Source organism: Trachurus trachurus (assembly GCF_905171665.1).
Source record: "Trachurus trachurus genome assembly, chromosome: 12".
Classification (NCBI taxonomy): Eukaryota; Metazoa; Chordata; class Actinopteri; order Carangiformes; family Carangidae; genus Trachurus; species Trachurus trachurus.
Window position 1 is genome coordinate 1,193,924 of NC_139908.1, and position 17,747 is coordinate 1,211,670.

Below are 17,747 nucleotides of genomic sequence, written 5' to 3' on the forward strand. Positions count from 1 at the left end.
TACCAATGATGATAATAATAATAATAATAATAATAATAATAATAATAATAATAATAATAATAATAATAATAATAATAGGTAGGCAAGGCAATTTAATTTGTATAGCCCATTTTACCAGCAGTTTGTCTCAAAGGGCTTCACATGGCATCATAACAACATCCTCTGCCTTTAGACCCTCACCTGGACTGAGAAAAAACTCCATGAAAACCCTTTAGTGTTCATTTTTTCAGATTTGAGACGTGGTTTACAAAAGCCCAGAGCTGTTTACTGGGCGCTACGAATGTCTATCCAATGCGTCTGTATGTAGCTTATACCCACTCCGGAGCGACGTTATCGTCTTGGTGCCCCCCCCCCCCTCCCCCCTTCTGTGATTGGCTCCCTCGCTATGGGGGGAAAATGGGTCCATGGTTGCCAGGAACATGAGGCGCGTTTCCACTGCAGGAACTTCGGGGTTGATTTTGGTGCAGGTCTCCACTGCAGGAACCTCCCCCACAGGGCTGAACTCTATTACTCTAGTAATCTATTACTCTAGTCCACCAGTAATCTATAGGCGTGTCTCCACTGCAGGAACCTCCCCCACAGGGCCGTTTACAGGAACCTTTACGGGGCCGAACGGAGTCCCTGCCTGGGGGCTGGTACTCGGATCGGCCCTGAAGAAGTCCCGGTGGGGCTTGAGATTTACTCTGTGCTGATTGGTCAGACTCAAAGCAGGATCATGTGACGCTAAGAGGAAGCCCCGAAATAAGCGGCATTTTTATAACCCAACGTTACTAAAAAAAACCGGAAAAACGGCCGGAAAAAAGAGAGAATAACTCAGTAAAAGACGAGAGTAGCAGCAGTAGGCCTGGTAAAAAAAAATAGGCGATCGCGGGATTACGTGACGATCGAGACGGCATCTTTTTTTTACAGAAAGCTCTATGACAATGAAAAATGAACAATGAAAAACAACAACAAGAGCATTAAAAAAAAAAACGCTGCTCAACGACCACACAATGATGGAAACTGTAGCAACCGGATGCAGGGCGAGAGACACAGGCCTTTCTGTCAAAATAAAAGCACCAAGCTAATAAAATGCGGTGAAACATTTTAATCTAAGGAATATAATTTATCAGAAAATTCCAGAGCCATTAAGTTAATTAACATTTTACTTTTATTGTATTACAAGTTAATGTCTATTTTATAAGTTTTATGTTGGTGAACACTTTCACTTTGGTGAATTTGGTGATTTCCGTCTCCGCCAGAAGACGGGAACCAGAATGCAGACAGAATTCAGAGTTAACAGAAACCAGGCTCTTCTCTCTGAAGAGCCTGGTGACACGGTTAGGAATACCTAGGGTAGGTCCGTGGTCTAATTTGTTGTTTGAGAACCACTGTAGTAGAGAATTGTTCATAAATATCAAATACCATTTGTAGATTCCTAATCAATGAAGCCATGAGCTTGACGTTCTCCTTCCTCGTAACATCCACGTCAAAGGCAAAAAAAAAACTCCACACGATTCTTTTGTTCCTTTTCATAGTTTACTCCAAGAAAAATAAAGCAATTTACAATAATCCAGCATGACAAAAATATAAAAGGCCAGAGCAAAAGATTTAGAAAATGCTGAACAAAGGCAGAGTAAAGGCAGAGGTCAAAAAACTATGACGACTGGCCTGACTGACTGCTTCACGTGAATCACGCACACACATCTCAATCCGCATTTAAGGTTACATGTGTGATTTTTTAACCTGTAAACATCCACACATTTTTAAGTGAAATGAATTAAGTAGTAACTTATTAATATTAACTGTTCCCTTGTAAATAATGTAAAAACCCATTTTTATCATAATTAACAACAACCTCTTTTTAAGTGTCAACTTAAATTATTATCCAAATACTAATCAACTAAAAATAGCATTTAGGCTCCTATATCATTATTGATTATTACTGAGACTTAAAGGCCCAGTCTGTAAAATGTAGGTATAGCCGTGGCATCCAGCGTTCATCTTCTAGTTTGCAGCATTCACCCCCCTCCCGTGGGCAAAGTGACGGTGGCCTCCGAGGACCAAACACCTTATTTCACCAGGACTGAGACGACTGGGAGTATTTCAGGAGCGATGAGATGAAGATCTAAACCATTTTACCACATGTCTGCTGTTTCCTCCTCCTCCTTCTGTTTATTTATGAACGTAAAACTCTTGAATCGTGCTCTCTGGTTGGCTGGATTTTCCCTTCAGGCTGCCGTACAAACAGCTCTCTAAAGCAAGACCTTTGTTATATAAGAAGAATTATAAGGCTACGAACAGATTTGATTTTATAGCAATTATACACTGATACTCATATATTCATGGGCAGTAGACCTAAGTATTCAGATTTTAACAATAAACCTCGACAAATATTATTCACTGGACCTTTAAAGATTTGACACAATTGACACAATGTTCAAGAGAAAGTATGTAAACTCAACTATTGACCGGTACAGAATAACACAGGGGGGCTGATAAAGGTCAGAGACACGAATTAGCAGACACTGTGTTGAGACGGCATGGGAACATAATGTGGCAAGGTGAAGAGGGCCCAGGCTGGGATTGAACCCACACCTCCCGGGTAAGAGTCACGCGCACTTGCCAGTCACCCAAAGGGACATCCCCTTGGCCAAGTAGCCAGGGCACATGATCAATTGGAGGCATAGTGACAGGACCCTCAACTGTCACAACAATAACATTCTGAACTCAAACAATACGTTCAACCAGAAGAAACTTGTATGTCAAAGGTCTAAGTCAGGCTGTGTATAGCAGGATGTTGTTATAAAGTGTATCAAGGTGGAGATAAATTAGGGTAGGGGAGAGTGGGGTAATGTGAGACAACCCCTGTATCTAGAAAACGGAACACATTTTTGGTCACCTGACCATTATGTTTACAAGCCCCTTCCATTTCCCCATGGTCATGAAGAAGAGGACCTCATGATGCTGTGTAAAGCATGTTTTGTTTTTCACAAAAATGTTATTTTTGCATGTAAAAGTAAATTTTCTTGGTGTCAATTTAATCAACTGTTGCGCCAAAGCAAATTGATTCAGGTAGAAAAACTTATATGATACATGATGATGAACTACCAACACATAAAACCATGTGATGATGCTGGCTGAAAATTAGCCTGAATTTCTAAGAGAGGTAGTTTTTTCTAAAATGGGCGTGTTGGGGTAAAGTGAGACCATGGATGTATTATAATAAATCCATGAGTGAGACACTGTGAGCACCACACACAAAGATTTACACTAGAATCTCGTCCCCCAAGCCAGAAATCTTGCGTGATCAATGATCTGTAGCCACACTGCTTTGTTATGCTATGTGCTCTCAGTCAGCTCGCTTATTTATTGGTTAATTAACTCAATTTGACTCATTTTGTCGGTTCCCCCCACACACAAGAGGACTTTTGATCAAAATGGTCACCATTGTCGGGTCCTACAATCTGACCCCCAGACTATCTAACTGGTTCTATCTGTCATTTGAATGTTAATTAAAACATTTTGTGTTGTATTTGATTTTGTTCTTGAGTCACTTTGTGTTGAGAAAACAAAAGTGCTTAATTGACCAATCCCCATGATTCTGTTACTAGTCCAACATTAGTTTTGGGATGTGTGGTTGTCAAGCTAGCTGTCAGGACTCTAACTGTTACAACATGTGTTGTTATGGTAGTTTCAGAGTGGAAAAAGTAAGTGGATCAGTTTACCCCATTTATTTTTCTGGTTTGTCTCAGTTTACCCCTGAGCTGGGGTAAAGTGAGACACAAGACCACTTTTTTAAAAACAATCATATTTTCACTGCCCTTCGTCCTAAATACATTCTGATAATTTCCATTGCTAGGCAACATCCTGAATTAATGGGAAATGTGTAAATTTTACTGATAAATCATTTTAGCTCGCTTAGAGGGGAGCAAATGTAAAAAGTGTCTCACTTTACCCCACTCTCCCCTACTACTGCATGCTATGACATTACTGTGAGAGATCAGAGTAGTGAAGAATTCAACTGAGTCCTGTAAATCGACAAGCTGAGTTCAATCAACTGGTCCACGATGGATTTGCTGAGCTGGTCACTGAATGGCATTGACAGAGTGTTCTCAACAAGGTGTGCAGGTTCTGGTGAACCCAAATGCCCGGACGGGACCTTCATCTCAGGCTACATCCTGGATGGATGGGAAAAGTGGAGAGTCCTCTGCCTTGCCGCACTGGATGTGGAGGATGTCGAGGACGTGTACATATTCACGTTCATGACAATTGGGATGTTCACCCTGGGATGCGGAATTTTCATGCAATATCGGAAAATGAGGAAGATCGCCCCTGAGCAGAGCAATGCGAGGGCGGACAACGCCACCACTCGAAGTGCTGTGGTCGGGATGCGCTCCGACATCTCAGCAGTTCGTGAATTCCTGTCAATAATGCAAGCTGACATGGCCAAAACTCGGGAGGATATGGCCAAGTTAAACGCGGCGAAGGCTGCAGAGGAGATGGATGAATAAAAGAAAAAGGCAAAAAAAGGACTCTCACACCATCACAACAAATAATCAGTACACTGGACTTTGCTCTCTGTCGATTGGACCATTCTGTGACTTTAGGCGCGTTTCCACTGCAGGAACTTCGGGGTAATTTTATGGGGCCAGCCCCGTTGGTGCGTGTTTCCACTGCAGGAACCTCCCCCACAGGGCCATTTACAGGAACTTTTACAGGGGCCAACGGAGTACCTACTCCAGGGTAGGTAGGTACTCCGTTCGGCCCTGAAAAGCTCCTGGGTGGGGCTCGAGGTTAACCCGGCGCTGATTGGCTAAAGCTAGAGCAGGCTCTGACGCTACCAGAAAGCACCAAAACAACAGCATTTTTAAAAGGGGGAGCAGAAGGGGAGCATTAGCCTAGCAGACACCGCTGTAAACAACAAGAAAACAGCAGGAAGATGTACACAAATGGGCCGACGGTGAGGTGCAGACATTGATTGCAGTCTACAGCACCGAGGAGATTCAGAGGGGGTTTGAGTCATCGCGGCGAAATGAAAATATCAGCGCACCTCGACACACTGGGGATCCATCACGCCACAAAACAATGCCGTGAAAAGTAAAAAAAAAAAGAACTCTAGCAGGATTACAATCAACCGCCATGTGCACAAACACACATACCAGAAACGCGGCTACCGCCTCAGCTCCTTCCATCCTTCTCCGTTGTTGTTATGATTTTTGTTTGTGACCTGCCTGGGTGACGTCACGGTCGAAACTGTTGCACAGCGATTAAGCGGCGATCGAAACTCATGACGTTACCGCGGGGTCCGACTCTGCAGTGGAAACACGACCACCGAGAGGGCCGAGTGAGAGGACGGTTCCTGTAGAAGTTCCTACCCCCTCCCTTTACCAGGAACTCCTGCAGTGGAAACACGGCTTTTGTGACATGCCAAGCTACAAGATGAGACTGTTGTTCACTCATGACGGACAAATATGGACACATGTGCAAACACACACGTAATCTGTATTGTCTAGAGCTAAACTTCAGCTCTGTTTACTACCTGTTGCCAACATGTTATGTCAAATGTCATAAGTAAAAGTATGTTATATCAAAATGTAAAAAAAAAAGCAAAAACAAAGGAAAAGATTATGATATGATCTGTATATTACCTACTGCTGTTAACATGTTATGTCAAAATGTCATAAGTAAAAGAATGTTATATCAAAATGCAAAAAGGGGAAAAAAAGCAAAAAAGCATTTTTTTATTCTGTGGGTAATGGGGGCGGGACTAGATCAGCTTTTGCTTCTCCCGCTTTCCCTTTCGGCCATGTGTATTGTATTATTTGAACTAAGATGAAGTGTGCTGACGATGATTTAAATTGACATGCCCGAAATAAACAAATTGATTGATTGATTGATAACTTTAAAAACATAAACAGACAGTGTATATAATGAATGAGCTGTTTCCTCTGGTCAGACTTGATCCATCCGGATCACTGTGGTGACTCATACTTGGCTGCAAACAGGGAAAAGTCATTAAAGCCGTTTTCCCACTAAAATTAGCGGGTCGACGCAGGTTTTTTAAACGCGGGTCGACCCGCTAACAATCGGCATTTGGCCCCTTTCCCATTGACCAAAATGAGCCGAGTCTGACCCCCCGCTGAGGGATCAGACAGAGCATAAACCAGTCGCCCCGCTCTCATCCGCGGTGCAAGAGACACACACAGTCATGCCACAGCCGCCCGCCGCGGAGTGTCCGTCCGCCGAGGCAGACTCTCTGGCTGGCTGACCTGGAGCACCAGGACCGCGGAGGACAGAGAGTCTGCTGCGGCCGGATGACGGACGTCCGCGGCACAACACGTCAGTTAAACAGACTGTCGCCATGACAACACAACACGTCAGTTAAACAGACTGTCGCTTCTTTTCTTTTTTTCTATCGTTTTTGGTCAGTGTTCTCTGATCTTTTGATCCCAGTCTCGGATGAGAGCAGAGCGGAGCAGAGCTTTGTTTTGGTACGTGATATGAGACGCGACCGGCGCGATGACGTAGCGTCACGTAACGTTCAGTGTCATCACGTAAATTAGCGGGTTGACGCGAGCCGATTAAAGGCGATTTTAACCCGCGTCGCTTGCCAAGTCGTTTGACCGCGTCGACGCGGGTCGACAAGGCTCGGTGCGCCTTTCCCACTGCCACCAAAAGCCGATTGTTAGCGGGTTTAAACGGGTTTTTTGGCCAGTGGGAAAGGGGTATTAGATTAAGTGAAAAGTTTTCCACCTTTCCAACTTTGATCCTTGTGGTGTTTTTATGTAACTCTGATGAGATCACAGCAGGTGGAAGATCTGACTGACTGACTGTCACCGCTGGAGTTCATGTCTCAAACTGGTTTTACCTTTAGAAACAACAACGGTTAAGAAAAAATACTAAAATAAACTTTTTCTAGTTGGTGGAGTTGGAGTTAGGCCAAGCAGGTGCCTTACCACTGGACTACAACTATACACAATTTGACCAGAGTTTTACACTGTCAGGAATCTGAGATGATTCAGTGATAGCTGAAAGTCTAGCAGAATGGTAGAAAAGAAGCCGGACGTAGAAGTGGAGGACTTCTGCATGAGGTGACACTGTTTTTATGTGAATTTAAACAAAGTATAATGTGATTCCAGCAAGTTACGAACTGGAACCTCAACTGCTCTGCCCTAAAAAATGAACTGGGGTAAATGGAAGCAAAGAGCTCCCAGGATCATGCACTTAAAGCTCCTGTTGGTAAGTTGATTAACTCACGTCAGTAATCGCACTGACGCCGGCGTAATCTCGCGAGATTTGGACGAACCAGGAAGAGGAGCTTCCGTTACAAACAAGCTTGAAATATAGACTTATTTAATTTTTTTCGGAACAATTTCTCATGTCGGGGCTTCAATACAAGACAGACATTACATACGAGCAGCATGGAGGTATTTGGATGTTTTTTGGTGTGTCTTTTTGTTACGAAGACAGTTGGTATCCATTTGCAACCGTTATATGGACATGCACTGCTACGCCGAGACCCCCTGTAACTCAGAGAAGCCACGGAGGACTCTGAAACTTCTCCCAGCCCTTAGTCCACATGAGGGGGAGGAGATAATGAGTGAAATTCAATTTTGAGTGAACTATTCCTTTAAAGCAGAAGTAAGCGGAATATTTGTGTTAAAGCAGAAGTAAGTGATATGTTTATGTTACTATAAGTCTTAAATAGTTATATCTTCCGACAGCAATCACTTCTATAGAGTGTTTGGTCTGAAACACGGGTCTGTCAGTCACTCTGCTCTGCTCTGAGCCCAGGAGAAAACTTTCCTTGTATCCTACAACCTTCAACCAATGAGGAGAGAGAACGGCATAAAGGGGCGGTCCTCTCTGTGTGTGCAGCCAAGGGATGCGCGTGAATGTGGTGACGTAGGGACGAGGGCCAATAGATCCATGACGAGGGCGGGGGCTGCTAACTCCATCGGCTGGCAGGAAGTTAGACAAAACCACCGGATCGCTTACTGCTGCTTTAATCATCTGATGGATGGTATTTGATGTTATTTATGGCTCTTCAACAAGTAAAAACAGTCCCATTTCCCCATTATACAATGTTTTTAAAATGAACGTTAGCTTTTTACTTCTGGCCATCGCATTGGAGCTTCAAATACGCTATAAAAGGCCACAGAGCTGACATCATCAAAAATGCAATGCAAAAACCACATTCACTTCCTTTTTCTGGATCAGTGCCATGATGAACTTCCAGGTTTTGACTTCAGACCTGGCAACACTGCACATGGGTGTGAAGGGTGAACAGACTTCTTTGTCTTGATTTGTGTCTTTGTGTGTGTGTCACTTCACACTCAGTGTTACTGGTTTCCCTCTCAGACTAACTGAAGTCCTGAAGAGCAGTCCAGTGTTAATATGGAGGAAGAGAGGAATGAAGCAGCGTCTTCAGGATCCATCTGTCCCTCTATGCAGAGTGACCGGTCCAATGATCCTCCTCTAAACTTCAGTCCTGGACCTGGACCCTCAGAGCCACAGTAAGAGACCTGCTACAAACCTGTGAACCTCCAAACTGTCTCTGTAACAGAGGTTAGTTTAGTGAGTTGAGCTGCTGCCGTCGCCGTCACTGGAACAGGAAATAACTTTCTCTGTGTGTGTGTGTGTGTGGGCACGGATGTAATTTTAGGGTGGGGACACTTTTCCAAAGGCAGTCTTGGTCCCCTGCAGTTTTACCGTCCAAAAACGATGTTACGCTTATAAGCGTTTAATATAAATATTAAACAGAGACGGGTGAAGCACTAGGACCAAGTGGAAAACAGCCGCTCAAGCTGGAGCTAGAGCACTGGACTAGGAGAGTAACGACACTTCCATTGAGTCCTGTGGTAAAGGGTAAACCTCATGCGCCCCGAGTGGCAGGATATGGGTATTGCAAAAGTGCCCAGAAAACCCATTCACTCCAATGTATGTGTGTTGCTTACTGGCTTGTAAATTGATGAAAACGGCCGTGTTTTTGTTTTTAGGTGTCTTGGTCATATGAAATTATACTTATGATTTGTTTATTACAAAATGTACCTGCCATCAGAGTCAGTTATACTATTTAATAATAAATATTTTGTAGTTTGTAGTAACTGTGTATTGTTTACATAGCAGAACCAATGTTCGCCGGTGTCAGTGGTGTCACTTTGTTTTGTATTGATGCACTTTACCTTCACTATGCTTGAGGTGAGCAGCGGTCAGTATAAGTCCGGTATGAAAGAAGAAGAATAAAGTGTCCTTAACTCCGTTTAATTAAGAAGGCCAATGAAGTATGTTATATTATTATTGTTTATATTGTGCTTTATAACTCGCTCCGTGTTACGTGAATTTAATTGTTATGTTTATGTTTGTTTTTTATTTAGTTCTTATGACATTTTGTGGACAATTTGTCGGCTGATAGCAAGAGAATTTGCCTGTGACTTGAAGAACACCTTGTGTCATGATTGACTGAACGGGAGTTACACAAAAAAACAGTTGTCTACATTAATGTTTCAATCTACATTTTGTTTTTTTACCAGCCTATGTGTTAATGAATCTGTAAAGGATCCACTATGATGCTATTATGCTATTGACTGCTATATATGCTATATGCTATATGCTATAACTGCGATGAAGCTATTAATATGCCATATATATATAAATGCCATATTACCAAAGCGTGTTTGGTAATATGGGACAAAAGATTCAGCTATATTGGGACACTTTATAAACTGTTAGTTGTTGCAATAAAATCATGATTTAAGCAGTTATGGTGAACAATCCTGTTGTTAGTGCTGTTGTTGGTATTTTGGTATACTTCTTTTAAACCTTACTACACACACACACACTCACACAGTTACAATAATCTCTCGGCTAATATAAGCTAGCCAAGGTTAACAATGTGAATAGGGTATTTGCAGAACGTCAGAAACCTAGGCAGAGGTTCATTGCCAGGAATGTTCCAAAATCAACTTTTGAGAGGATTGATCATTGATTGTTTGCACTGTATTATCAATGATTATTATCTTCTATGTTTAAAAACTAAAATCGGCACATATATGTTCAAATAAAGAAAATAAAATCTGGCTGAAAGTGAATGTCCCATATTACCATAACAGCTGTCCCATATTACCTGAAACTTGCAGAAGGGGGAGAGAGGGGGTCTCAGGGAGTTTATAGGTCTGTAGCTTCTAAACAATCATAATTTCACCACTGAAATATTGAAGAGATCTGTGATAAATGATACAAACATCAATAGAGTGAGTAACCACCTTTTTTGATGGTGTGTAACGCTGCATTATGTAATAATGACGCATTATGTAATAATGTAATAAATCTTCACGTCATTATGTAATAACGCCGCATTTTGTAATAATCTGCCGCATTTTGTAATAAAAATCTTGAACGCAATATGTAATAAACTTTGCCGCATTTTGTAATAAGTTGTTACATTTTGCATCACTTATTACATATTGCGGGTGTTACACTTTTTTATGAAAAAAATGTAATAATTTGGTGCATTATGTAATAAACCACCAAAATGGATGTCTTAATTAGAAAAAAACATTAACAATAATACACGCTGCTCCTCCTCCCCGCTGAGCAGAGCGGTCTCCTCCGACAGCGGGTCCCACGGGGATGGTAACCGCTCCGCGTCTCTCCCTCCCCCCTTGCCCACCGACAATAATACGCCCGGGTCATGTTCGTCTGTGGAGGGATGACATGGACCACGGTCCGACTGGAGCTCCAGGCCGGGTCCAGCTCTGCTCCAGCAGCGGCAGGGGCGGCTGGGATCACCGCCCCCGGAGCCGCAGCTGGGGCGAGCTGGGGGGGATCGAGCTGTGGGATTTCATCGGGCTGATGATGCTGGAAGTGATTTTGCCTCTGATTTTCACCAGATTTTAATATTCATACTCATTATTAATAATACTGCACAACTGAAAGGTGAGTTTGAGGGGAGCGTACCTATGTTCCCCGGGTTCTATGTTCCCCCTTTTGTTTTAAAAAAGGTCCTATGTTCCCCGTTTTTTCCAAAAAAGCTCCTATGTTCCCCGGTTTGTATGGAACCGGGGAACATAGGACCCTTCATTTAATAAGAAGGTCCTATGTTCCCCGCTGTTGCCGGGGAACATAGGACCTTCTTTTTAAATAAGGGTCCTATGTTCCCCGCTGTTGCTGGTTGACACACACGCACGTTTTAAGACATGCGTACAGATGTGATACAGTCAGTGGAAGCTTAATAAATAAACACAAAGTCTCCCCCCCGTGTGCAGGTGTGTGTGTGTGTGTGTGTGTGTGTGTGTGTGTGTGTGTGTGTGTGTGTGTGTTGGCGCGTGGTGAGGGCGAGTGAGGGAGAGAGACGCCGAGGTGACCACGCCAATCCTCTCCCTCGTCCCGCTTGGCTGCAGACGGACCCGGCCATGCTGCGTCCAGACGGGCCTTTACAGGGTAACAACACACCATAAATAATCCACTATGATGAAATCGCCCCCACACCAGCCGTCCAAACGCCGACTGCCACGGTCCCAATAATGCACCTGTGCGCATTACGCACACAACTTACGGCAAAAAAAACAAAACATTCATTCATTCATTCATTACAGGTCCGCACATCCCCGTGCGCAAACGCCAAGGATAATTGATCATGAAAAAAACCTGGGGAGCAAAGCTGCAAATCAACGAGCCCATAGCTCCAACAGACTATAGGCAAAACCCAGTGGATCACTACAAGTTGTTGCAACTTTGGGGAATTTCCTCCGGATAAAAAAGGCTTACAAACAGGGACCAGGACAGCTTTATAATATGCACAAAGATCCAAAGGAAACGAAAGGTAAAGAAAAAACAAACAAACAAACAAAAAAAGCAACAGCACGAAGTAGTTAAAATGTGTGTTTTACGCATGCCTCTGTGCGTCTGCCTGTTCAGCTCCACCTACACGTAAAATGACATTTGGCTCAGCCAAGATGTCCGTTGTCTATGCTCACAACCATTACAACAAACGAAATTATTCCAAGCAAATCATTTGGTGATTTGAAAGCCTAACAAATTGACATTTTCATTCTTTAAGATGAAGAAACTTTGTCTTGAGCAAAACTTCTTTCCTGCCACTTCTTTCTGTCATTTTACTGCACGTTTGTTACCAGTTTCCATCATATTTGTATCACAATAAATCCTGAGAAAATGTTTATTATAGCAGCAAAAGGAAATGTGCAATAGTAAATCATATGCATTAGGTTCTCAAATCAGCTGTTAATCTGCAGGGAGGGCAGGAGTCATAAACTGAAAAACAAATGTGTAGACGAACAGGAGAGCTGGTAGGAAGAAAGAAAAGAAAGAGTCAGAGCGCAGCGCATCCTGTGGATAAAGATGCATCCGCCGCGATCTCCGTCTCTCTCTCTCTCTCAGTGACGCGCTGTCATTCATTTCAGCACCGAGACAGCGGACAGCGTGACTTGGTCACAGTTCAGCACTAGACAAAAGATATCAGTAGTTCACTCTGTGGCAAATACATCCATGGCACTGTCCATAAGGCAGAAAGAGAACTCAACACTGTCTTCTCCACAAGTAGAAAAATATAATAATAAAATAATAATATAACGCATTTTATAATGGGCTGGGTTGAGGGTGAGGAAGACAGAGTCCTGTCTGTCTGTGTGTGCCTGTAGGTGTGTGAGTGGGGAGGAGCAGAAGAAGTGAGAGCTGTCAGATAAGTTTGTGTTATGTTGTAGTTACGTCGGTTGGGACGCTACTGCGGAGCGGAGCCAATTTCATTTCTGTGCCGATTGTGCCAGTTGCGCCAGAGCGCGCACCTCTGTGCCAGGCTCGTGCTCTGCAGCGATTTGTTTATTCATCTTAACAGAGCGCGAGCGAGATTTAACACACACATTCACACAGGCGACACACACATACGGGCTACACATGATACACATACCCACACACACACACATCTGAGGGGCCGAGGCGCCTGCCGAGCGGCACGGAGAAAAGCGCATCTGGTGGCGTGCCCCTCAGGGAGCACCCAGGTTGAGCACCCTGGGTGCTGGTCAGTGGGATAGATAGATAGATAGTTAGATTTGACCGTCCTACTAGAAATTAATTCATATGATTCATGCATGCTGGTATGCTTAAAGTCAATGTTATTCTGATGGTCCTAATGTCTTTTTTTTCTAATTAAGACATCCATTTTGGTGGTTTATTACATAATGCACCAAATTATTACATTTTTTTCATAAAAAAGTGTAACACCCGCAATATGTAATAAGTGATGTAAAATGTAACAACTTATTACAAAATGCGGCAAAGTTTATTACATATTGCGTTCAAGATTTTTATTACAAAATGCGGCAGATTATTACAAAATGCGGCGTTATTACATAATGACGTGAAGATTTATTACATTATTACATAATGCGTCATTATTACATAATGCGGCGTTACATGGTGGTTTGGTCATTCTACCAAAAAGTATCCCATATTACCTGACTTCACCCCTACATAAAAACATAACATAAAACCGGTTGCTCCTCCTTCTGTGTGTCAGCCACAGAAGGAGGAGCAGTTGTGATCTAAAGTTCAGACAGTAAACAGGATCATTTTACAGCCTGACCGTTGAACTTCAGTGTGTAGCTACAGTCAGTGCACAATCAGTCCTTCACTACAGTGTGTGGTGCTGGATGCTGATGTCACTGTAGACTTCCCACAATGCCTCTGTCATCAGAGAACTGAGAGGTGCTTGATGTGATATGAATAGAGTGATGAGTGATGAGTTTGTGTTTGCAGAGGTCAGAAACACCGACTGAGAGCAGAGTCTCCAGGATCCATCTGTCTGTCCATGAAGAGTGACCGGTCCAAAGGAAGGAATCCAGACTTCAGTGCTGAACCTGGACCCTCAGAGTCTCCAGGATCCATCTGTCCGTCTATGCAGAGTGACTGGTCCAATGATCATCCTCCAGACTTCAGTCCTGAACCTGGACCCTCAGAGTCACGGTAAGAGATGGTTTCTACTGTAAACTGAGCTGAAGATGATTCAGTCATTAGACTCGTGTGAAGGAAACAGAGAGAAACCAGGAACCAGATCGATCAGACTCTGTGTACGATCCCCACGTCTGAGCCTTTAAACTGAAGTCACAGTAGACATTAAAGCAGCTGATGCAGAGAGACTTTTATTTTGAAAAAACAGAAACTGAACAGCTGAAAGAGAACAATGATGAATTTAAAGAGAGGAGTAATCAGCGTTTCCTGTCTGTGACTGTCTGAGCTTCTCCACAACATGTAGTGAAGCTCATGTCCGTCCTGGGTGAGGGATCCCTCCTCTGTTGCTCACCCTCACGTTTCTCCAATCTTTACCTGTTAAAAGGATCTCCTTGGGAGTTTTTCCTCAGTGGATGTGAGGGCCCAAGGCAGTGGTTCAAATTGACACAAATTAGTCTATGGACCCCCATCCATTGTCCACCGCTTTATCCAGAGTCGGGTCGCGGGGGCAGCAGTCGGAGCAGGGATCCCCAGACTTCCCTCTGCCCGGACACTTCCTCCAGCTCTTCCATTTCATTTCATTTCATTTATTGTTTATTTGTTTGAGGACAGTGCACATTCATGAACAGTTAACGCCGTGGCATCCTGTAAGTGTGCCGGATTTAGCTCAGAGCTAATTTCCATCCGCAGTCCTCACATAAAAAAAACAGACAGACATATCACAGAGCACAAGGTGTTCCCAGGCCAGCCGAGTGACGTAGTCACTCCAGCGTGTCCTGGGTCTTCCTCTGGTCTCCTCCCGGTGGGACATGAACACCTCCCGAGGGAGGCGTCCAGGGGGCATCCGATACAGGTGCCCGAGCCACCTCAGCTGGCTCCTCTGGATGTGGAGGAGCAGCGACTCTACTCCGAGCTCCTCCCGGGTGACAGAGCTCCTCACCCTATCTCTAAGGGAGCGCCCTGCCACCCTGGTGACAGAGCTCCTCACCCTATCTCTAACAGCTTGGACGCACTAGACGCGGAACCGAAGCGCAGCGCCCTGGAGCGGAGGGAGTTTCAGTTCGGCGCACATGTTAACAGGTCTGCCTGGCCGCACATCTCGCGCTGTGGAGCGCAGTGCGCGCGCTTGGAGCGCTTCAGTTCGGTTCATTTCTATTTTTCGCGCGAGCCGCGCGCGCCTAGAGCGCCGTCTGTCAAGCTGGACAGACGTGGTCGTACCAGACAGGAAGTCGGGCACAGAAAAGGCGAGAGAATCCGGTCAATTTTCAAAATAAAATAATTAAATGATGATTAATTAAGTTGTTGCTTGTCCATCTATACATATTTGACCGTTGCGTCTGCACATGGGGCACACAGACACATGTTTAAAATGACGTGTGTGTGAAAAACCGAGTGAATATGAGTATGAACGACTGCAGTCGATGTCTGACCGGCGCGGAGAGAGGAGGAGAAGTATGCTCCCAGTGCGACCACCCAAGCGCCCGAGAAGCCGCGCGCAGTGCGCGCGCCCAGCTTCCGCGTGCAGTGCGTCCAAGGGGTAAGGGAGCGCCCCGCCACCCTGGTGACAGAGCTCCTCACCCTATCTCTAAGGGAGCGCCCCTCCACCCTGCGGAGGAAACTCATTTCGGCCGCTTGTATCCGGGATCCCGTTCTTTCGGTCATGACCCAGAGTTCATGACCATAAGTGAGGGTGGGAACGTAGATCGACCGGTAAATCAAGACCTTCTTCACCACGACGGACCGATACAACGACCGCATTACTGCGGCCGCTGCATGGATCCGCCTGTCAATCTTGTGCTCCATTCTCCCCTCACTCGTGAACAAGACCCCAAGATACTTAAACTCCACCTGAGGCAGGAACTCTCCCCCGACCTGGAGGGTGCAAACCACCTTTTTCCGGTCGAGAACCATGGCCTCGGACTTAGAGGTGCTGATTCTCATCCCAGCTGCTTCACACTCGGCTGCAAACCGCCCCAGTGCATGCTGAAGGTCCTGGCTTGAGGGAGCCAACAAGACAACATCATTCGCAAAAAGCAGAGATGAAATCAAGTGGCTCCCGAACCGTACCCCCTCCGGCCCTTGGCTGCACCTAGAAATTCTGTCCATAAAAATAATGAACAGAACCGGTGACAAAGGGCAGCCCTGCGAGAGTCCAACACACACTGGGAACAGGTCTGACTTATTGCCGGCGATGTGAACCAAGCTCCTGCTCCGATCATACAGGGACCGTACAGCCCTCAGCAGAGGGCCTCCGACCCCATACTCTCGGAGCACCATCCACAGGATGCCACGTGGGACACGGTCGAAAGCCTTCTCCAAGTCCACAAAACACATGTGGACTGGTTGGGCAAACTCCCATGCACCCTCGAGCACCCTGCGGAGGGTGTAGAGCTGGTCCAGTGTTCCACGGCCAGGACGAAAACCGCATTGTTCCTCCTGAATCCGAGGTTCGACTATCGGCCGAATTCTCCTCTCCAGCACACTGGAATAGACTTTCCCCGGGAGGCTGAGGAGTGTGATTCCCCGGTAGTTGGAACACACCCTCCGGTCCCCCTTTTTGAAGAGAGGGACCACCACCCCGGTCTGCCAGTCCAGAGGCACTGTCCCCGACTGCCACGCGATGCTGCAGTGGCGTGTCAGCCACGACAGCCCCACAACATCCAGAGACTTGAGGTACTCAGGGCGGATTTCATCCACCCCCGGTGCCTTGCCACTGAGAAGCTTCTGGACTACCTCAGTGACTTCAGCTTGGGTGATGAATGAATCAACCTCTGAGTCCTCAGCCTCTGCTTCCTCGACGGAAGGCGTGTCAGTGGGATTGAGAAGGTCCTCGAAATATTCCTTCCACCGCCCGACGATATCCCCAGTCGAGGTCAACAGCTCCCCCCCTCCACTGTAAACAGTGTTGGCGGAGCACTGCTTCCCCCTCCTGAGGCGTCAGATGGTTTGTCAGAATTTCCTCGAGGCCGACCGGTAGTCCTCCTCCATGGCCTCCCCGAACTTTTCCCAGACCCGAGTTATTGTTTCCGTGGCCACCCAGGCTGCCGGCTGAGCTGGGGAGCTATGAGCAAGTCCACACCAGCTCGCCGCCTCTCACCGTGGGCAACGTGGAAGAGAGTCCAGCCTCTCTCAAGGAGTTGGGTACCAGAGCCCAAACTGTGTGTGGAGGTGAGCCCGACTATCTCTAGCCAGTACCTCTCAACCTCCAGCACGAGCTCAGGCTCTTTCCCCCCCAGCAAGGTGACATTCCATGTCCCCATAGCCAGAGTTGTTGTCCGGGGATTGGGTCATCGGGGCCCCCGCCCAAGACCGCCACCTAAATCACACGGCACCGGCCCCTTCTGAACCCTCCCGCAGGTGGTGGGCCTACATTGGACAAAACATATGGACCCCCATCGGACAAAATTTTGACCCCAGAAATTGACACCAGAAATACACAGATTTTTGTTCTGAGACTGAATAACGTTACCTTTTTAGTCAATGTACGTTCAAATTAGAGCCAATAGTGTGAATTTTTGGAAACATTGTAGAGAAATTTCTGGGAAAAAATTGGTGCAATTTATCCAAAAACATTTGAACATTTCTGGATAAAAAGTGGAAAGATTTCTTTAAAAGAAAAAGTTTTAAATTTTCTCGAAAAGAACGTGGCAAAATTTCTAAAAACAATTCTAGAAAAAAGTGATAAAATCTCTCACAAAAGTTTTTTAAAAATTCTAGAAAAAGTGGTAAAATTTTGCAAAAAAAAAAAGTTTTTTGAAATTCTAGAAAAAAGTGAATTTCAAGAAAAGTAAAATTTCAAG

General features: G+C 45.1%; 1 protein-coding gene across 1 annotated transcript in view; it reads left to right on the top strand.

Moving 5' to 3' along the window:
- Nucleotides 1–13,857: 13,857 nt before the first annotated feature.
- LOC310994971 (NACHT, LRR and PYD domains-containing protein 12-like) overlaps nucleotides 13,858–17,747 on the top strand; it is a 61,318-nt gene continuing 57,428 nt past the window's right edge. Inside the window, exon 1 of the mRNA XM_083983902.1 lies at nucleotides 13,858–13,962. Coding sequence (XP_083840028.1) covers nucleotides 13,895–13,962 — 68 coding nt within the window. The 5' untranslated portion in view covers nucleotides 13,858–13,894. The remainder of the gene's footprint in view (nucleotides 13,963–17,747) is intronic.